Source organism: Exophiala bonariae (genome assembly GCF_035927105.1).
Source record: "Exophiala bonariae strain CCFEE 5792 chromosome Unknown scaffold_33, whole genome shotgun sequence".
Classification (NCBI taxonomy): Eukaryota; Fungi; Ascomycota; class Eurotiomycetes; order Chaetothyriales; family Herpotrichiellaceae; genus Exophiala; species Exophiala bonariae.
Window position 1 is genome coordinate 11,406 of NW_027042508.1, and position 21,088 is coordinate 32,493.

General features: G+C 49.6%; 8 protein-coding genes across 8 annotated transcripts; 4 read left to right on the forward strand and 4 right to left on the reverse strand.

Annotated features, from left to right (window-relative positions):
* Positions 1 to 559: 559 nt before the first annotated feature.
* On the reverse strand, positions 560 to 944 carry LTR84_008670 (uncharacterized protein; the record flags this gene model as incomplete). The annotated part of the gene is made up of 2 exons (XM_064852215.1): positions 560 to 795; positions 872 to 944. 2 exons carry the CDS (start codon positions 942 to 944, stop codon positions 560 to 562), a joined length of 309 nt encoding a protein of 102 aa, XP_064701489.1.
* A 762-nt stretch (positions 945 to 1,706) lies between these two features.
* On the forward strand, positions 1,707 to 2,196 carry LTR84_008671 (uncharacterized protein; the record flags this gene model as incomplete). Its single annotated transcript, XM_064852216.1, has 4 exons — positions 1,707 to 1,835; positions 1,890 to 1,905; positions 1,969 to 2,044; positions 2,103 to 2,196. 4 exons carry the CDS (start codon positions 1,707 to 1,709, stop codon positions 2,194 to 2,196), a joined length of 315 nt encoding a protein of 104 aa, XP_064701490.1.
* A 507-nt stretch (positions 2,197 to 2,703) lies between these two features.
* LTR84_008672 (uncharacterized protein) lies at positions 2,704 to 3,230 on the reverse strand (the record flags this gene model as incomplete). The annotated part of the gene is made up of 2 exons (XM_064852217.1): positions 2,704 to 2,838; positions 2,898 to 3,230. 2 exons carry the CDS (start codon positions 3,228 to 3,230, stop codon positions 2,704 to 2,706), a joined length of 468 nt encoding a protein of 155 aa, XP_064701491.1.
* Positions 3,231 to 3,661: 431 nt separating this feature from the next.
* LTR84_008673 (uncharacterized protein) lies at positions 3,662 to 7,589 on the forward strand (the record flags this gene model as incomplete). Its single annotated transcript, XM_064852218.1, has 3 exons — positions 3,662 to 3,870; positions 3,923 to 7,188; positions 7,246 to 7,589. The coding sequence occupies 3 exons, from the start codon at positions 3,662 to 3,664 to the stop codon at positions 7,587 to 7,589; spliced, it is 3,819 nt and encodes a 1,272-aa protein (XP_064701492.1).
* A 973-nt stretch (positions 7,590 to 8,562) lies between these two features.
* LTR84_008674 (uncharacterized protein) lies at positions 8,563 to 9,738 on the reverse strand (the record flags this gene model as incomplete). The annotated part of the gene is made up of 1 exon (XM_064852219.1): positions 8,563 to 9,738. The coding sequence occupies one exon, from the start codon at positions 9,736 to 9,738 to the stop codon at positions 8,563 to 8,565; it is 1,176 nt and encodes a 391-aa protein (XP_064701493.1).
* Positions 9,739 to 10,738: 1,000 nt separating this feature from the next.
* Positions 10,739 to 12,274, forward strand: LTR84_008675 (uncharacterized protein; the record flags this gene model as incomplete). The annotated part of the gene is made up of 3 exons (XM_064852220.1): positions 10,739 to 11,797; positions 11,849 to 11,959; positions 12,011 to 12,274. 3 exons carry the CDS (start codon positions 10,739 to 10,741, stop codon positions 12,272 to 12,274), a joined length of 1,434 nt encoding a protein of 477 aa, XP_064701494.1.
* Positions 12,275 to 12,831: 557 nt separating this feature from the next.
* Positions 12,832 to 13,171, reverse strand: LTR84_008676 (uncharacterized protein; the record flags this gene model as incomplete). The annotated part of the gene is made up of 3 exons (XM_064852221.1): positions 12,832 to 12,943; positions 13,001 to 13,058; positions 13,117 to 13,171. 3 exons carry the CDS (start codon positions 13,169 to 13,171, stop codon positions 12,832 to 12,834), a joined length of 225 nt encoding a protein of 74 aa, XP_064701495.1.
* Positions 13,172 to 13,478: 307 nt separating this feature from the next.
* On the forward strand, positions 13,479 to 20,160 carry LTR84_008677 (uncharacterized protein; the record flags this gene model as incomplete). The annotated part of the gene is made up of 2 exons (XM_064852222.1): positions 13,479 to 16,011; positions 16,097 to 20,160. The coding sequence occupies 2 exons, from the start codon at positions 13,479 to 13,481 to the stop codon at positions 20,158 to 20,160; spliced, it is 6,597 nt and encodes a 2,198-aa protein (XP_064701496.1).
* Positions 20,161 to 21,088: the final 928 nt, after the last annotated feature.

The window sequence follows — 21,088 nt, forward strand, 5'->3', positions numbered from 1 at the left end:
AACAGGACTTCGACGTGGGATAATGGAAATGCACGCGGTATGCTGCAGGGCAGATACATGTCACAATGTGCAATGGACGAGCCATCCAAGCACCGCCATTCGCAACAAAAACAACAGGATGATGATTGATTTCATCAGATCAGTAGACAAGTACGAGGTGATAGAGAGGTCGTGCTTTGTGGTGCTGGCTCGTGACTTTCTCAATCTAATCTTTAATGTATGTACAGTTCAGTTTCCTCGCCTCGGCCACAGCCTTTCCACGATTTGCACTTGCACCTCCACGATCCTGGAATTTGGGGTTGGACGTGAGGTTCAGCTCTCCGCCATCCTTTCAACATAGCCACAGATTCTGATCAAACCCATTGGCGTGTCTCCATTTTAATGCTCCAAGTCAACGGGGAAGTTGCCTGCCTCACGCTGGTCGTTCCATCGTCCGACCCACGAGCTTGGGCATAGTGATCGGTATGCGAGGTAAAACTGTTTCGGGGAAAGTAAAAACACCAATGGTTAGCTTGCTGTGTTCTCGATGTATGTTTTCGTCTCCGAGGCTTTGTGCCATTCATTCACGGGACACTCCGGTTCTAGCATACCTGTCTGCAGGGTTTAAAGTCTTCACCCTTGGCGAGAATACACTTGTGGTAATCGACGTAGTTTTGCCAGCAATGTTTGGTCCTGGAAAGCGATCTTGGTTAGACGCGGGTTGCATGATGGGTTGAGATTTCCTTCTTTTCTTCTTCCTCCAACTTGGGGACTCAACGTACTGGTTCTGGTTGGGAAACCGAGCGTCGTATCCAGCTATATCAGACAAAGTCAGAGCCAAATTCCTTCTCTCAACATCGACGTTGTGGGTCAGATAGGCAGGTAGCCATACCGGTGACAAACTTGAAGGGCTTGGTAACGTTCCCACCAAGGTCGTCGGCATCGGGCATCTCGATATCAGGCATGTTGGCGGTGAGTTAAAGGTGTCTGGAGCTGTGGCGGGAGGAGATGTTGTAGGTCAATCGAGGCGGAAGTGAGTGGCCTGGAGCTCGTTGGTGCTGCGAGAGTTCAAAGGTTGCAGTTCAGGTGCAGGTGCAGTTGCTCATCGGTGGTCTGAGGGATCGAAAGCGCCCGTTGCCTTGGCATGTACGAGCTTGCTTTGGGATTTCTGTGCCGCCGCTTTTGAGACTCTCTCTTTTGGTGCCAGTGGTCTGATGTATGGCCCCTGCAGGCCTGATCAATATGGTGAACTCTAGGGTATACCTACGATAACAAGGAATTCTCAAGGAGCTGCAAAATTGTTTGTACGGACACATGGAGAGTTGTTTGTAGCGTAGCCCTGCCCTGTTGACCTTGGTTTGTCCAGGCTATGAATAGTCCACTTGACTCCCCAGTTACCTAGATCCACTCAGTCCTCGTTGCGATAATTAGATTTGGTACGACAGAACATTGAATAGGGTAGTTAGGTGTATATCAATTATCTCAATATACCTACGTAGTTGACGGAGTGATACCTCACCTGACTTCCGAAGGTTGAGGGGCACGGAAAAGCGGCATGGTTAGCCTCCTCATCTGGACGACGATTGACCCCTGCTTTGATTGGCCGACTGGGACTTCACCTGGAGCTTCGAGTTTCCGCAGTTAACAACTCCAAACCACACCACGCCCCTACTGCTTGCGTTGAACACAGCTCAACAACCTCTCCACTCCTTCAACCTCGCGACACGATGAATTCTGCAACCCTCTTGCGGATGCAGCCTCTTCGGGCGGCTGCATTCCGTCAGCCAGCTCTCCGGCAATCCGTCCTGAGACAAGCCAGACCTTTCCACAATACTAGGGCCATGTTTCGAGTGAAGGTGGGTTTTCCGAGAAAAGCCTTGTGTCATCTTTGAATCTAACAGGCACTATAGGAAGAGGAGCAAAGCGGTATGCGCAATCTGTACATGTTTGGAAGATGAAGGACGAAGTCTGACCCTACCATCAATACAGCCCACACAATCACCCAGAGAATCAGATCTCTCAAGAAGATTCCTCCGGAGTTGCTCCCTCTCGGTGTCGTCATTGCGTGCGTAGAAAAGAAGGATCCGAATTGGAAAGAACACGCCTCACTAACATATTTCTAGGTTTGCTTTGTTTGCAGCTACCTTTGCTATGGGAAGAAAGCTGTTTACCGATAAAACGCTCCGCCTCCACAAGAATCCCCCGAAGGAGCATTGAGAAGGAGGCTATTTGCACCAATAGCCAAGATCAGAATAACGGGGAAGGAGTCATTCCATCGTTGAATCTCTCAGATTGCCGAGCTTGGGATTACCGCATTGCTGGCATGTGTACATATCGAATCAAAATGTCGTCTGATAATGCAAGCAGCATGTCTTTCTGGATCCGTTCCTCTTCCCACAACCGAAGCTATTGCCCAGGCTCGTCAAGGCGGGATCGATTTTGACTCTGCAAGGTCAATGCTGCACACCCATTTCATTGCTTTGTAAGGGCTCGCAATTCTCGGGTTGTTTTTCCGAATCAACGATTCTTTGATCCTCCAGGCGTTCGCGGGCGTGAGATATTTTGATATGCTGTAAGTCATCCTTCTGCGGAACCTTGGAGCTATGCGTCTATCCATGGAGCTTGATCATGCTGGCAATCTATTGGCCCTGTGGCAGGTGGCTCATTCGGCATTTCCTGTGATCGTAGTTTTTGTGTCATTCAATCATTTCAGACCGCCTAATCTCACTCTCGCTTAGGCCCCGCTACATCCAAGCCTTCTAGACCTTGCATAGGATCCTCTGGCTTGTCGGCTCTCGATTGCTCTACAGCTGCTCGATCTTCATTGGCCGCAGTAGTATATTGGGCCAGATATCCTTCCTGTAAGAATTATTAGTCAGCAAGGTTAACGTCCCCATATACGATAGAGAGATCCTCACCTGTTCCCAAATAGCAGTAGTGCTTCCTAAACCAGGTTCTCCCGTTTCTTTCCTGTCGGGTTTGGCCATGGAGACCTTGATCACTCGTCCATAGATTTCACTCTGGTCCATATTGTTTATGGCTTCCTGAGCATCGGCTGCCTCTTCGAATTCCACATAGCCAAATCCACGATGCAGCTCGGTAGACGATGGGGCTGTAGGCTTTGGTAGAGTAATATCAGAAATTTCTCCGAAAGGAATAAAGGCTTCTGACAAGGTCGCTACTGTCACAAGAGTCGTATCCAGCCCGCCCACATAGACGGTCGAATTTGGACGACCCGATTCTTCCGCCATTGGAATTCAATCTGCTTTGACCTGCAATTTGGGGTGTAATTGGACTCAGAGGTTTAATAAGAGACAGTGAGAGAGAAAGTATGGAGGAAAGCCCCAATCACGTGGAGGTATGCCCTGCGAGTCATGCATTTGCCATTGAGTTTCCATGCGTAACCGTAGGCACCGGCGTTTCGATCAGGGGATGACACTTGGCCGATTGCGGGCGACATTCAAGTTGGCTGTGTGGAATATCGAACCCTACTGCAGTGGCATAAGTTGAACCGTGTCCCAAAAGTTGAGCATCGAGAGGACAACCTGTTTGCTGCTATACTCACCACACACCACTCTTTCCGCTTGTTTCTTCTATTTCTCTGCTGATTTATTGCTGCATGTTTCCCCCTTTCAATCTCCTCATCCGCTCCCTCTCTTAATATCTCTCACCCGACGTCGTCATGGTGCGAGTCCGGGAACTACCACGAACCGCAGCGTTCGCATGGAGTCCTGATGCTTCTGCACCCTGGATCGCAACCGGTACTAAATCCGGAGCAGTTGATGTCGACTTTAGCAACGAAACCTGTCTGGAACTTTGGGATCTTGCTCTAGACTCTCCTCAACAAGGCCAGGAGTTGCAGCCAGCTGTCACTCTGCGGACTGAAACTGGGTGCGTTCCAAGGTGTCATTCCTGAATTCAAATCTAACAAGTACTCCTTCAGTTTCCACGATCTGGCATGGACCTCTGCGCAGGAAGGACACAAACGGGGAATTATCGCAGGTGCCTTCGACAATGGCTCTCTCGGCATCTGGGATGCAGACAAAGTAGCCACTGGTGCAGCCGATGCATCGCTCTTTGATCAGAAGATACACAGCGGCGCGATCAAGACTCTACAATTTAACCCCAAAATCCAAAATTTCCTCGCAACCGGTGGTTCGAAAGGTGAATTGTTCATCTCCGATTTGAACCATCTGGACACTCCGATCCGATTAGGTAGCACTGCGGCTCGAGCAGATGACATCGATTGTCTGGACTGGAACAAGAAAGTCTCCAATATTTTGGTCACTGGTAGCAGTGGAGGATTTGTCACAGTATGGGACATGAAGACGAGAAAAGAGAGCCTGACGCTCAACAATTATCAACGGAAGCCTGCCAGTGCAGTCGCTTGGGATCCTGAAAAGCCCACGAGGCTTATCACAGCTGTACCCCTAGATCAAGAGCCTGTCATACTGGTGTGGGATCTCCGAAATTCGAACGCGCCTGAGAAGATACTCCGTGGACACGAATCTGGCGTTCTGTCCCTCGCATGGTGTCCCCAGGACAACGATCTCCTTTTGTCCTGTGGCAAAGACAACAGGACAATTCTATGGAACCCGCAGACTGGCCAAGCTTACGGCGACTACCCGGTTGTGACCAACTGGACATTCCAAACTCGGTGGAACCCACATAATCCTGATCTGTTTGCCACGGCATCCTTCGATGGCAAGTTGCAGGTCCAGTCATTACAGAACACCAATCCTAGCAGTACCCAGAATGACCAGGATCAGGCTGCGGATGGGGAGGATTTCTTTTCGAAGGCTCAGACACAACCACAAACATCATCCTTCTCGTTAACAAAGGCTCCTAAATGGCTTGAACGACCTGTCTCTGTGTCTTTTGGATTTGGTGGACGTATCGTATCTGTCAGGCAAGCAGATCCCGGCAAATCCAGAACTTCGAAAATTAGCATCAGCAAGTTCGAGGTGGATTCGAGTGTTGGAAACGCCACTGAATCGTTCGAGAAAGCCATTCAGTCTGGAGACCTTGCCGCGCTTTGTGAAGAAAGAGTTGCGGCGGCAAAGACAGAAGAAGAAAAGGCAGACTGGAAAGTCATCGAAACTTTGGTTTCTAAAAGTCCCAGAGAAGAACTTGTCAAGTATCTTGGTTTTGACGACAAGGTAGAAGCAGCTGCGAATGGCAATGAGGAACCCAAGACTACCGAGGAGCAGAAGACCTCTGTCAACGGCGCGCCTAGATCTCATAAGAGATTTCAGTCCATTTTTGCCAGCTCTGCAGATGGTGATTTCTTGGCTGAGCTCGCTGCTACCAAAGGCACAAAAACCAATAATCCATTTCAGATTTACACCGGCTCCGAATCCGAGGCCGACAAGAAAATTACACGAGCACTCATTCTTGGTCAATTCGAAAAAGCCCTCGATATCAGTCTACAAGAAGAGAGGATTGCGGATTCTTTCATGATTGCAATTTGCGGAGGAGAAGCCTGCATTAAGAAAGCTCAAGAAGCATACTTGGCCAAGCAGGGCGAGGGACCAAATTATCTCCGCTTACTAGCATCAGTCGTTGGCAAGAATCTATGGGATACCGTTCACAATGCCGACTTGTCTAACTGGAAAGAAGTTATGGCCACGTTGTGCACTTTTGCCGATGAGAAGGAATTCCCAGATCTTTGCGAAGCATTGGGAGATCGTATTGAAGAACAGAGCGATGACCTGTCTGTGGTTGGTAGGAAGGATGCTTCGTTCTGTTATCTTGCTGGATCGAAATTGGAGAAGGTGGTTGCAATCTGGATCCAGGAGCTTAAGGAGCACGAAGAAGCTGGTGCCAGAGATGGAGATGCGACTTCAGCATTCTCTCTACATGCTCGAGGACTTCAAGACTTAATCGAAAAGGTAACCATCTTCCGACAGGTGGTCAACTTCCAAGACTCAGACTTGTCCAAGTCTGCTGACTGGAAACTGGAGGATCTTTACAGCAAATATCTGGAATATGCTGATATTGTCGCCGGCTCTGGCCAATTGGAGGCAGCACAACGATATCTCGACCTTCTGCCACAAAGCTACCCTGGTTCAGATGTCGCGCGAAGTCGGATACAACAGTCCAAGAAGAAGTCTGTGGCCCCGGCCGTTGCACAGCAGGCTTCTGCACTACCATCAAGGAGCAAGCAGCCCGCTCATGCGGCTTCTTATCAACCTCCTGCAGCATCTTACGGCGCTCCAACGCCTTCAGCACCAACACCTTCCTATGGCGGTCTCCCTCAACAGCCGTCATCAAATCCCTACGCGCCACCAGTTGCAAGCAATGCGCCAGTCAATCCATATGCCCCTGCTGGTGGATATCAGGCCCCACAACAGATGAGAGTTCCTCCTGGTCCTCCTCCACAAAATTTCGGCATGCCACAAGCAAACCCAATTGCGCCTCCGCCGAGGTACAATCAATCACCTGCGATCGCTCCGCCATCTCAGGATAAAAATATGACAAACTGGAATGATATCCCGGAAGGGTTTGTGAAGCCTCCGACTTCGCGACGGGGCACACCTGGTGTTCCTCCCCAGCCAGTTGCCAACCCATTTAACCAGATTCCTCAACCCACCCCGCCGCCATCGTCAAGTACTCCGTTTGGTAGCCGGCAAAGAGCTTCCCCTGTTCCCCCGCCACCGAAAGGTACCGCTCCTCCCCCAAGAGTGACGTCTCCTCTTGCTGGCGGTCCACCTCAGACAATGGAGCGCCCTCCTTCATCCACAAGTAACCCATATGCACCACAACACGGGGTGACCTCGCCACCATTGGGTCAGAACATTATTCCACCACCTATACCCAGAGGTCCGTCTCCTTTCACGGCACCTCCATCGCACGGCCCAAGTGCCCCGAATCGCTATGCTCCTGCTGGTGGCGTTCCGGCATCAACACCACCTTCAAGGCCCAACATTGCACCTCCTCCACAGCAAACATCTTATCAAGGTCCTCCCCAACAATCCAATCCCTATGCACCCTCACAGTCGCCTCAACAAGCCAGGCCTAATGCATATGGGCCTCCGCCAACCACTCACGCACCTCCACCAGCCAGTGCACCTCCATTACCCACCCCATCACAGCAATTCACCTCAGGACCACCACCTATGGGCGGTCCGCCACAACAAACGTCAGCCAGACCCGGCACAGCAGATTCTGGTAGCAAAGCTGCCCCTCCACCTGCAGTGCGCAAGCATCGTAAGTTCTCTCACCATTTCCCAAACCACAAGCGTACCACTAATCACCCACCCGCAGCCAAAGGTGACCGGACCCACATCCCACCGTCCGCTCAACCAATCTTTCAAATCCTCTCAGCCGAGATGTCGCGTGTAAAAGCTCGCGCGCCGGCGTCCTTCAAAGCACAAGTCCTGGACACAGAGAAGCGCCTCGACATCTTATTTGACCACCTGAACAACGAAGACCTGCTGAAGCCGGACACGGTGGCGCAGATCGCAGAGCTGAGTGCGGCGCTCCAGAACCGCGATTTCCAACGCGCCTCCGAGATCCAGATGGACGTCCATACGAATAAAGTCGACGAAAGTGGGAATTGGATGGTTGGTGTGAAGCGTCTGGTCGGTATGTGTAAGGCAACGCCTTGATCTTCGGATTAGGACAGTGTGATAGGTCTTGGTAGGAGGGGTGGAAGTGATGAGATGAAGGGGGATAGAGGGAGACGAGAGAACAATGATATCTGATCAGGGTTGAAGGAGGGGATATATGAAGTGTGGATCTCAAGGCTGCAGTATTTCTACATGCTGATACGACGAGCAAGCGGTGCTGCAAAAAACGAAGTTCTGGCTCCGGGCATGATTGAATGAGTATCGAGTAGTCATGCAAGTCTCTCCGTTGCTTACAGCATGTGAAAGACTATGAGGAATGCACTACGACAAGAATGCCTGGTTTCTGAAACTGATGCAATGAACCGAGAAGACAAGACGGATAAACACCTAAGTAGACAGATGATTTAACAAAGTGATTGATGAATTCATGTCAGTTGCTATCTATGCTTACAACCCACATACTATTATTTCGCTCGAGAAATGGGTACTTTATATAAACGGTTCGCAAGGCTAGAAAGAAAGTGCTAGGACAGTGTTTTGAGATGTCGAGCGTTGAAACTTGATCGCTGATACAAGGGTTCACTACCAGGCTGTCGAGAGCGTGCTCCTTGGTTGTCGGTTTATTCCTTATTTCAAGGTTACCTGGACGTAGAAGTAGGGACAAACGTAGAAGATAAACTACATACTCATGTATCCAGCGTTGATGTTATGTCTTGTGACAGGTTTGGTGCACTGTTGGCGAGAGAAAGCCGTACGTGCATCATTGGTGTCATCTCTCATATAAAGCGTTGGAGTCTACACATACACTTCTGTCGCTACTTCTGCTTTGACCCAGGTGTTTCGGCATCTTCCGTCTGGCCGGCAATTCGAGCGAAGGTGAAATCTGGGGAACGGTCTTGCAAATCTTGCATCGCATTGTACAGAATTTCCTAAGCAACGTTCGAGGGCTAACCTTCAGGCATGCAGGTATGTATGTAGATGAGAGTCAATTGAATGCCAGCTGCTTGGCCTGTCATCTTGCAGGAAAAGCGAATGGAGCAGCAGCTCTTGTATTTGGGAAGTTTCTGGAACTTAAGAAGGCACCTTTCAGGGCTCTGATCTCGGACTTGAACTTGTTGATTTCATTGTCTTTACTGGTCGATTTTTTGGATTTAGAGGCATCATCCACGGCGCTAAGCGTATAATCGACTGTGAAAGGGTTGAAAGTTGTGTCCATCTTATCAAGCACGCTCTGGAATTCGGACACACGCTCCTTCAGTCGGTCCTGAGAGAAATGAGTATTGGTGGATGAGAGGAGAGAAGAAAGGTCGGCATGGAGGCCTTTTAATCGGCTTGTTTGCTGCGCTGTTGGGTCGGAATGGGTGTTGTTGGGGACAGAGTCGGAGGAGGAATTAGAGCGGGAGCGATGGGGAGACGTCTGAGTTGCGATGTCCCGGTGAAAGAGCTCGGTGGGATCAGAATCGACAGAATCGAGATCATCTTCACGTTCTTGCTCTTTCTGCTTTTGCAAAACAGCACTACTGGCGATATATGGGACATGTGAGACCACGGATTCGAGTTTGCTATTGAGTTTCTCGAGGTTCTCATTGGTTTCTTCAGCGAGATCGTGGCGCGCATCCGTCAGTGTTTGTAGCATCGGCTCAACGAGATATTTACTTGCGCCATATGTCAGGGCGGATACCGCTGCTAGGATGTATGCAGCATTCGTAAGGCGATCAAGGGTTACCAGCGGCGGAGGCTTCTGGGGTTTGAGGAGGAACTCGGGATATGTAATGATAGGCGGAACATCGCGCTTGGTGGTGACTATTGGCTGCAAAGGTACTTGTGCAGAAGGTACAGAGGGATTGAGACCATGGTTTTGCTCCTCGGCGCTCGGTACCTGAGACGTATCATGGATAGTCTTCAGTTCTGGTGGTGACACCAATATAGATGGAGAGTCGGCGCTCAGCACGGCTTCAATATCTTCAGCTCGAACGCCTTTGCTTTCCAGGAAGGCAATCTTTTTCTCTCTTGATTCGTCGCGTATGGATTCATCTTCAATCAATTGCCTGGCCTGCTCAAGGGAAGTCTGATCTGTGGAGGTTGAGGTGGCTGGAATCTCTGTGGAAGCAGGTTTATCATCAGAATGCTTGTAATTCTTTTGCCATTCCGGTATCGAAGCACCCTTTGGCGAGCGCGAGTCTGCCATCTTCGAGGTCTCCACTAGGACTTCAGAGAGAGCAATGCTGATACGAGGTAAGGGAAGGACCTAAGTAGTATAAATGGAGGGTATGATGGATTGACAAAGTGCAGGTGCGAGTTACAGATGCCTCGGCTACCATTTTGGTCTGGCAAACTGAGCCACGTGACTGGCTAGTCCCCAGCCACATTTGGAGATCCAAGCTAAGACTAAAAGGGAATGAAACGCCACATAGATTCAGGGATAACTGAATTGCAGCGCTCGGAACTGGAAACCAATTTATGCCCAGACCTTTGAATGTTCAAGTTGAGACCGTGGCCATACTTTGGCTGATTCTTGTTGAGTACTTGTACAATATCGATGCACGAAATCTCTAATAAATCTTCGGATCAATAACAGCATATTCAAGCCATATAGCGATACAGTGATCTTGGATAGTGGCCTTACGGAAATCAACGCGAAAACCTCACGACGCAACTCGACCGCCAGGACGCGGAGTTCACTGCCCACCAACCACCGAGCTAGGGTTTACCAAGGTTGTCTTAGCCGAACTTGACCATGACAGATAGAAGCCGGCGTGTACGACGTCAAGTTAGCGATGTAACTGATGACCTTTCCGAGGATTCAGACATCGCCAGTGGTGAAGATTATGACCCAAGGAGATCGGATGCAATGCGTAGAGCAGGCAGACATGAGTGAGTGGCTTATTCTTGTTGTCTAGCCTTCGAGTTTTTCGCGCGGTGAATGCATGTCTTTGGTCTGCGAACGGGCCAGGCCAGGAGTGAATTTTATCCCAACACAGCCTGTAATGCCACCTCTGCTTCATCAAAAATGAGGGTAGAACAAGTCACTGCAATAATGGATTGGAGTCTAATCTCAACACAACTATGGGATTGTCTTTCCGATCTCGCCTTCCTCTCTTTCACTTTCTTCCCCATATTCCCTCCATCGTTGCTTTCGGCAGTAGCGACAACCAACAACGAGAAGCAATTGCTGGCACCTGTCCACAATGTCTTTCATTACCCTTCGATATCGTCGCCGCCAGAGAACTCAAGCTAATCGCCAACTTAGATCCTCGGCAACCTCCAGCCCAGCTTCTTCACGTACAAGACGAACTGGTGCTGTTGCACCAGTCGCCACCAATGGCACTTCATCGGCAACAGTGCAACGTGGTTTATCAAGTTCAGATGATCGGAGACAGAGTCTGAAGCTGACCGTCAAGGCTCCTCCAAGCAAGCTGCGAGAAGTCATGCGTGCTAACGAAGTTGAGGCACTGCTTGACACTTTGGGAGGAGGAAAGGTCCTGGATGGCCCACGAAGCAGTCGCAGGGCCGCGGCAGCTTCTCGACAAACTGCTCCACAGGCACAAAGACCAAGATACGCCGAGTACGGGGAGAGCGAGAGCAGCGATGACGATGATGAAGAGGATGCAGAGGATGAGGACGACCAAGAAGAGGATGAGGAGGAAGATGACGATGAGGAAGAGGAAGAGCAGCCGAATGACTTTGATGAGCTCGGCGCTGAAGCAGAAGGTGGCACTGACGACGAAGATGTTGAAATGGAAGATGCTCCCAACCCTGTCCCTCCACCAAGGCGTCATGTTCCTCCCAAACCTCCAAAGATCACTCTCAAGCCACCAGCCAAGACAGATTCTCGTCAGCCTGCCAGACCAAAACTCATAGTGACTCCTGCCAAAGTTGGTCCCGTCAAAGCAGTCGAAGATCAAGAGATGGAGGATGATCCTGATGACGACGAGGTAGAAACCTCATCCGAACTTAGCGACGACGAAGACGAGGATACTTCAAAAGTGAACGACGAGGATGCTGAAGGTGAGGACGAGGACGTGGAAGATGAAGACGCCGTGGGAGAAGAGGAAGAGGGCGAGGGAGAAGAGGGAGAAGAAGGCGAAGAAGGAGACGACAACGACGACCTCAGTGACGATAGTGACGAAACCCCTGGGTCCGGTACTGCCACCCCAGACATAAATAAACTAACCAAAAGACAACGCGGACGGCCTGAAGACCAAACACAGCTTATGGCTTTAGATATGGCCCCCCAACAGCGAAAGGTGAGAATCAATTTGCGAAGTCGAGCTTACAGGACTAACGTTCATGTCTAGTTCTTTACCGATGCCGAGAAAGCAATGAAGAAGGATGAACATGCAAGAAAGCGTAAGGAATTAACAAAGCGTAAAGTTCAAGAAGAGAAGACTGCAGCTTTGAACAGACTGGTAAGTTCTTTGCACTCTGACGATATGGAACTAGCCTGACACTCTATACAGTTGAAGCCCCAAGTTTCAAAAGCCAGAGGAGCGGCACCCAAGCCAGAGACTCTAGCAGCGGCAGCGGCAGCTGCCGCCGCTGGCGTACCCTATGAAGAAGAGGAATACGTGCCACCAGCACATCCAGTTTATACCAGATGGGTCAGCAACAAAGATGGTTTCAAAGTCGGCGTACCAGAGGAGTGGTTGGGTAAACGAGTCGGCAACTATTTCGGTCCCCCTCTAACCCCGCGCAACGGGCCTCTCGTCCAGGAAGTGGATTGAATTGGCGAATGGTATGGAAATATGTGTTGGAAGTGGTCCAGCAGCAACAAGAAACATGACATCTGGTGGTTGGCGATCCGTCAGACGCGTTATTGTTAGATTGTCGCAATAGATTTGCCGTAGCGACACAGTAAAAGCACCACTTCGTCGATCCGCTCAATGGATTTTGCAAACTTGAAGTCTTTGTATGTCGATCGCTTCCCACCGCACTCTTCCACTGTTAGTTATTCTTGACATGGAACTTCCAATCTGGCCAGTGTTGTGATGTTGGAATTGCGTAGATCTTGTGTGGCGACACAGTTAGTGATGCCAAATCCATACTGGACCCAACGAGCGCAGGTGTGGTATTAGATGTCTCGAGGAATTATCGACTGTTGCTTGCGTCTGTGATTTGTTGGAGCCAGAGTCTAGCTGATCGTTCATATCAGTACTGTTGCACCTTGAATCGAAGTGGAAGAGCCTCAAGCATACCTCACCTCGATGCTCGATGGTTGTATGACCGACTTGAAGCAACTTTCCGCTTCTCTTATATTTCCACATTGGGCCTCTTCCATAGTTCATTTGTTCAAGACATCCTTGCTGGGATTCACAGTGCCATTGGCATTGGGTTGGGTCGACTGCGTCTGAATTTCAACCATGTCTGTCGGAAGATCAGCAGCTGCCGATTCGCTGAGAGGCCACCGTTAGCATTATCAGTGAAATGAGACAACCAAATCCATTTCTCACCCTTGTTTCCACTTCTCTCTTTCTAGGTCATCAAACGCAGGCTGAAAGGTCACATAGCCTGCGTCAAGTCAATATTTCATCCTCAGATACCGATTTCCTCTGTGCAGTAGACCTACCGTTCAAGACACCGAAACCGACCACAAGCGCCAAACCAAAGATCCGGCGACTCATTGTCTACCTTGTGAGCTTGGCTCCCTTTGTGAGAACTGTAACTGTGGTTCTGGCCAATTTACCAGAAGGTCCTTTCAGTAACCATCATTCACAAGATCTAGGTCGTCGCGAGGCGCATTTATCGCCCACCGTAGTTACAGACGCTGTTATCACTCACCGTATTAAAGTGCCGGAAGAAATATCGTGAACCAAAATAATCTATCTCCGACGCGTCGGTGGCGCCAACCAAACACGCGACAACAACCAAAAAACCCACCCTTGTACAACAAATCTTTTGAGCAACCACCAAGACATATCATGGACAAGAATGGTCGATTGGAAAGAGAGAGGCTATGTGCCTGACTCAGATGATGAAGATGAGATCCTTCTTGACGAGATCGGTGCAAGTCCCATTCACAAATCACAGATCGATATCGAGATCGGCAACTCGGCCATTCCCTCACAACCAAGGCCCAACTCTTTGACTATAGACAATCGTGATGCCGACTCACACCTACCAGTCACCCAAACAGCCGCAACCGATCTTTCAGATCAGGAAGATGATCTTCCTGACTTTGAAGACTTCATTGGTGGGGAGACAGTCATTGAACAGCCGTCATTGATCAACCCAGAAAGTTCAACGGCGGCCAGACTTGAAACGGAACTCAATAGGGGAATTCAACTCACTCAAGATGTTCTTGGACTTTTAAGTGACCTAGACGACGTAACAGACAGCCCTCTCTCATCACCGCCAGCTTCATTGCCTGATACACATCGTCCATCTCTAAAAGATGAGGGACATGTGGTGGGACCTTCACTGCTAGCCACCCCTACCGTCGACAATTTGAATGCACCGGGTGATGTCCAGAACACTGCTGGGGTAACGCCATTCAGCCGATCTTTGAGAACACGTGCCCCGATCCAACTGCATCCATATGCACTTGAGGATGCAAAATACCGACAAAGCTTGAAAGATCGAGGGCTCAAGCCCGTGCGTACACTCAACACTGTCCAACCCCCTAACAACAATGTACACGAGGAATCTCAAGGTCGTGAGTCATACCAAAGCAGCCAAGCTGAAGAGTCATTCAATCAGCTACCCTCCTCGAGCCTCATGTTGCAAGAACCAGACGAGGAATCTCAATCACCTGTTCGCGGCACTCGAACACAGGCACCGCCTTTTGATCTCGGTGAAGATCTTCCTGAGTTGGACGACATTCTCCAAAACCACGCTATACTACCTCCTGGTTCAGCCACAGTTGCTCGAAAACGACTCCAGCGGGCCCGGAAGACTGGTTCAAAACGTCGTCGTGATCAATATCGCATCTATGATCTCCCAAACGACGAGACTGAAACTGAGCCTATTGAGAGGACATCCCAAGCTAGGTTTCGAATTCCTCCGTCGCCTCCCCGTTCTCAGGATGAACTATCATCACAAGATGGTATTAGTGTGGAGATAGAACGACGGCTTCATAATGGTGGAACACCATTTTCGCTGCCAACTCCCTTGATATCATCGGCCTCTCGTCGTCCAAAGCGACTGCGTTCAACTTCAATCTCATCTCGCAATCCGCTTTCATTGGATGGCAGTGATGTTTCATCTGATTCGACGTCAGAGCGCTCAGATGTTGAACCAGAGGGTATTCAACGCATGCAGCGCAGAATCAAAGGGGTACTGCCAGCATCATGGCTGAAATTGGATCAGAGGAAACAGGTGAACTTAGAGAGTCAGAGGCATAAATTCTCACGCTCTCCAGTGAAATCGGCTGTTGAAAAGGGCGTGGCGAAACGTGTTCCTTCCAGTACCGCCAGGAATGGGTTCGGGATTAGCACTCAACCTGCGTTCGATGACCGGAATATCTATGGTTCGAGCGAGAGTGATAGTGATGAGCCTGGTGATGTGGGAAATCAAGGTACGGTTGACGAAGGCTTTGGCATGTTGATGGAAGATGTTGTCGAAGACAATGCAGTTGATGCCATGCTCCCGGCAAGAGCTAGAAATGTGTCTCGAAGAAAGAAGCTGCAAAAGCTTGGAGACATGTGGACAGACACCCGTGATAGACCACCAAAGGCCAGGGCCCACATTGGCACCCACAATGAGGTCTCGAGCCCAAGAAAAGCGAGGTCGAAACCAAGTGGAGGGTTGCGGGCTCACAAAAAGACGAAAAGAGTGCACAAACAACCACAGATCACTGTCCATGATGCTCCAGGATTTGAGGAGCGAGAGATTCCACGTTTCCTGAGAATCGCTGCACGACGGAAGAAGAACTCTGATCGATCACAGGAACAAAACCCATCAACCAAGTTCTTTAAGCTTGCAACAAAGAGAGATACGATGGATGTGAGGGAAGGACTGGCCCAGTGGAGGTCTCGTCGCGTTCAAAAACACTCAACGCTCAACCCTACTGCCGAGCCGCATCAACGAGCCTCGCAAGCTCAGCCGCGTCCCAAAGAAGGCGACGATGTCATTGCGAGAGATCATAACAACAAAGATACACACCTTACTCTCCTCAAACAATCCACCAAGTCAACCCTCAAGCGCGTTCAACTGAATCAAATCCAGGCAAATTTGTTGGATCACCATTCAGCCTCACAATCTGAGCGCGCCTCTCATCTCCTTTCTGCTTATTTCAAACCTACTTCAGCATCGTTCCATCGTTCCGGCGTGGGACGGTCTCTTGATCTCTTTAAACGCTCTCTCACTCAAACTGAAGGAAGAGCGAAGCCTCCACACACCATTCCACTACCTCGAAGAGTACCCAAGAAGACTTCGAGTGTTCCCAACAATCCTCAGCAGAATCAAGCCTTGAATGCTCGTCCTTCATCGGCCGTGGTACCACGTCAACAACACAGATTTAATCGTCCAAGGAAAGCTTTTTATCCATCTCCATGTTGTTTCTTTTGCTAATGTTGATTCTAGGAAACGCCGCCCAATGCCTCTCACAGAACAGCATCTCTTGAGTGATCCTGATGATCCTGGTCCTCCCAATGACACAATGGATATCGCAGATGATATTGATCCCCCTTCTTCACATCTCTCATTCCTTGAACATTTCCCCCGAAGTAGTGTTGTCACACACTTGACGGACCATCCTCTCGGAAGTCAACGCGTTGATACGGCAGAGTGCCTGAACTCATCTCGTCTATGGAGAAGTGGCATTATCAAGACGACCATCGAGTCAATGGCAGATTTGAACCGAGTTCTTGAACCAAGAGACTTGACTACCTCCGTCATCAGACCTTACAGTGGCCAAGCCATTGACTTGGGCCGATGGTCTTCAGATTTTCAAAAAATCATGTCTGAGCTAGGCTCAGCGATGATCAACATAACCAGCTTTGATCCGTCCAGAATTGATCTTACCACACCTGCCTCTGCTACAGTGCCAAGTCACTCCATCCTTGTCAATGGACGACAAGACAACAGCATTAGCCTTGAAGTCATTTGCAAGACAGTTCAAGAATGGAATCGACTGATGACCAGCTGTCAACAAACTCTCGAAGGCTTGATTGACTGCGTCAACAGCACTCTGTGGTTCTTCAACGGTACAGAGATTGACGAATTTGTCAAGGTTAGCATCACCATGGTTGAACGAGTTATCCATGAAATCAACCTTCGACGTTTTGCAAGAACTGGCATCACTGCTTCACGCATCCTTGATGTATTGAACAAAGTCATCATATTCAGCTACCAGATCACAAAAGTGGCAAAGTTTAATGACTGCTATGGATCGCTCGTGGAACGTTGTTTCGCTACCCACCAGAATCTCACACGTCTCGCTTGGTCAATTGCTCTCAGAGAAGATCATGCAGGCGACCTTATCTCCTATCTTGCAAGTTTCACAGAAACTACCTCATCTGCAAGACTCAGCCCTGGTGCTGAGATGGAAACAGTCCTCGTTGTCCGACAATTCTCGACTAGCAATTTTTGGGACATCTACTTGAAGCAATTTCTTGTCCAACGTTTCGAAGAGCCTGAAGCTTATCCAGCAGAAGCACTTGCCTACACGATACTCATTCTTGGATGTGTTTATTATCTGTATGGTGCTGACCAAGAAGACTACAAGTTGGATAAAGATGCCTCAAATTCTGTGGATTCATCTGGTCTTGTTGCATTACAAACAGCCATGCCTGCCTTCCTCATGTTCTACATTGATACAAAGCAGAAGTATCAGAGCGAACCTCAGAGAACCAAGGCTGGAAATAATCCCCACATGGACCGAATGCTCGATCTCAGTCAGTTTGGTACTTCCACCTTCGAATGGTGTCTCTTGCTTGCAAGCAATTTCAGCAGAAATAACATCGACCAATTACTGAAGAAGATCTTCAAATGCTATGGTGACAACAAGATGCATGATTTCTTCTCTTTGGTAGCTACACACGCCATGCCGGACTTTCTTGCCAAACAAGTCCCACACTCACAGCTCGTTCTCGACCACCTGGACACAGACTTCCACATCTTTCTCAAGATTGTTGCATCGAGTCTAAGTATTCGCAACCGGACCTACGAAGCGGAGTACTCAGCCCGACAGAAGAAATTGGCATCACGAAAACAATCCTTGGTGTTTAGCCTTCTCCCAAATAATGCATTTCAGGTCAACGACGACGAGAACCTCACTCTAAGAGATCTTGCAGCTGTTGCAAATCGATACAACTTGTTCTCCACCCTGTACCACTATTCTCCCAATGGTTACAAACCTCCTTTGGCGAACATCGTGTCTCTTATTGACTTTGGCAAGTCTCATGCTGCGGTGTGCAATCTCGCTCTTCAATGCTGGGCTAGTATTGGCAAGTCAGCTCTCGCTCAAGAGGAAGATCCAACATCTCTGATTGGACTTGGCCGCTGGATACAAGATATGTTCACGCAGACTGCTCAGAAGCTCTCCTCGATCCCAGACGATGCAGAAGACGCAACTTATCTCGAGAAGCAAGTGAGTGAAGCTAACCGACAATCAACAAGTGTCCTCCTCTGTACCATAGTAGATGTCTGGTGCCATGTTATCGAGCTTTGCACGACTGAGATACAAGCACGACATGTCATCAATGGAGATCGCCACCAAGGAATACTTGCTATCCTTCACCTATGTTTCGATTATCTGAGCCCTCCTGAACCTGTTGTTGTCAAAATCCTCAACATTGTGTCCACTTATCTGAAGAAGGCATCGGAAGAAAGTAAAGCTCAAACTCTCGAACAAGATTTGCAAACCATCCTGCAGAAACTCATCATTAGACAGAACAACAGACTTTGGTCGCCAACTGACGGTTTCTTGATTGCTTTGATGGATACTTGGTATCAAGTTGCTCAGACAATGGTCAAGCACAAAGTCAGCTCCTGGGAAACATACGTCAATCCAGCTTCGACATTGTCACTTGAAGTTATGCTCGATTTTCCAATTTCTGGACATTGCATAGCACTTTTCTTGAGCAGAGCCTTGATGCATCAAGAATGTTTCGACACAGCACCATTCCTTTTCTTTGAGCACTGGATTGGATCGATTCTACTTCCCCAGAAATATTTTAAATTTCAACATCTTCTCATGGACCAATTAGTGGAGATTGCCCCTGAAATCCTCGACTTGGCAAATGGTGTTGAGATGATTTTTCGTGGCAGATCACCAGGTGTTCCTGTTGACCCTAAGGTTCTATACCAACACCGACTTGAGATCATACTCTATATCGTCCACAGCATTCATAAACTTCATAATACCATCGATACCTCGAACAGCGAAGTTCTCAGCAAATCTCAAGCACTACAACTTCTTTACGCAATCCAGAGATTCTTGAAATGGAGCTGGAATAAGGATGTTGAGATGAGAGATGAATGGGCCGTTTTCATCAACGCAGTCGTCTTTGAAATGGATCTTTACCATGTGGAAGGACTCGAGATTGACGAATTGCTAATCACACCTGAAATCCGAAGCCATGAAGTCAAGGCCGTTCAGTTGAGACGTCTGTTCATCAAAGCGTTCACTCCTGGAACTATTAACACCGATGATGCAATTGACAACTTCAAGGCTTGTGTCCAAGGCTTCCGCGAGACATGCGAAGTTGCCTGTTTCACCAAGGAGTTCGCTCCCCTTCTGACCCACACTGCCACCACCTTCAATGCAATGGAGGACCAATATATAGATGATAAAGGTAGATATCTACTGGATATCAAAGCGCAACTGCAGTTCCTCAAGGCAGTTCTGCCGGAGTACATCTCCAGGGCGTTCGATGAGACACAACCAACGATGCTGTACGCAAGCATCGTCCTCGAGATCGCAATCCTGGTGATGGCGCCAGTAGAACTCCGCGTTGACTTTGACGACATGGCCAGCATGGAGTCACTCGCCGAACTGGCAGCAATGCTGCTCGGGGCCGCGTGCCGCAGCCTGCAAGGGCGGCGTGTACGCCGATTCGCCGGCATGGCCGACTGGAAGAAAATGATCATCGTACGAGTGGTCGAACTCGTCGCCCGCGGCGCATTCGCCTGGGGTACCTTGCACGGCAAGTACCCGTCGTCCGCCTCAATCACCGCGCTACAAGCGCCAGTGCAGACGTGCGTCTGCTACATCTACGAATATGCCACAATGGCATTTACTCTCCCGTGGGCGCCAATTGACCAGGCGTACACGTACGACCTGCGCGTTTACGGAAAACGCGACACCCTCGACTTCGGCTTCCTGCTCCCAGGAGCGGACCTCGCTACTGACGAGGAAATCAAGACCCTCCGCGCGGTCGTCGAGGGCGACCTCATCGTCGCCGCGGCTGCGTACGGTGAGCGTTCGCTCACAATTCCGTGGCGTGGCCCGGGTTGGCCTTACAACTGCCCCGGTGTGGGGAGAGGCGAGGCGTTTGCGGCTACGGCAGCCAGTCAAGACGACGAGATCGAGCTCGTCAATGCCGGGTTGAGAAAGTTGCGGGAGGCGATGGTCCTCCTGGGCTTGAAGGAGGAGGAAGCCTGGGGTGGCTGGGGTGATGACGATGACGATGATGACGATGATGATGACGACGAAGAAGACGACAAGTGAGTCGTGGTGGCGGGATTCGGTGAGGTGTTGGTGGTTGTTTTGTTTGGTGTCTTGTTGGTGTGTTGTGGGTGTAGATAGCACCAGCGCCCATTGTGGCCGTAATCAATAATACTGTTCGAGTCAATCTTCGCCTGGATCCCCATCGCGTTCCATTTTGTTTTCCCTTCTTTTCACAATGCCACGGACGATATTGTCATCGCGTGTCTGTCGTCGGTGGGCAGCGAGTGTCTCACAACTAACGAAATGTATCAAACATACGCGCGCGTACGTCGGGTCTCACGGAAGTCAAACGGCAACCATCGCAGTTCATTGTCATGCTAGCACCCACTCTACCCATCTAGCTTGTAATTCGTTTCTTTCGTTCCGCGATATAAATTGGGGTCCTACTGGCTTCAATGGTTCCCCAGTCTACTTGGTGTTGTATGTACAACTCGATGCCATGGTCCGGGACTTCCAGACGCCCTCAAATTCCCGGCAAGACTCGGTTGGTGGGTGACAGCCAGAGATGACGAACGTGGCATTACCCTCCGACTGTATGAGCTCATCAGTCCTGCTGCCTCACCTGTTGAATACCTTCCACGTCAATCACTGTGGACGACAGTCTTTGATATACAACTACACTTCCACAATTCTTGGCTACTACATCGTTTCACGGGCGGAGACAATCACTTCGCCAATGATGGCGGGCGGTTGGGGCGTCGGGAACGTCTTCGGAAGCTGTTTGGATGATATCGTTGTCCATGGTGGTTGTCAGTTATGGCTTCAGCTGCCGCGCTGGACAAAGGCCGTTCTAATATCATCTGACGCTGGATACGTTGGCTTTGTGTTGACCGCTGGTATACAGGATTGTCGATAGAGATTCTATTAACATAATCGTTGTGCTCCATGGGCCCTTCTTTCACTTTGACGGCAAGCTGCGCAATGGTCC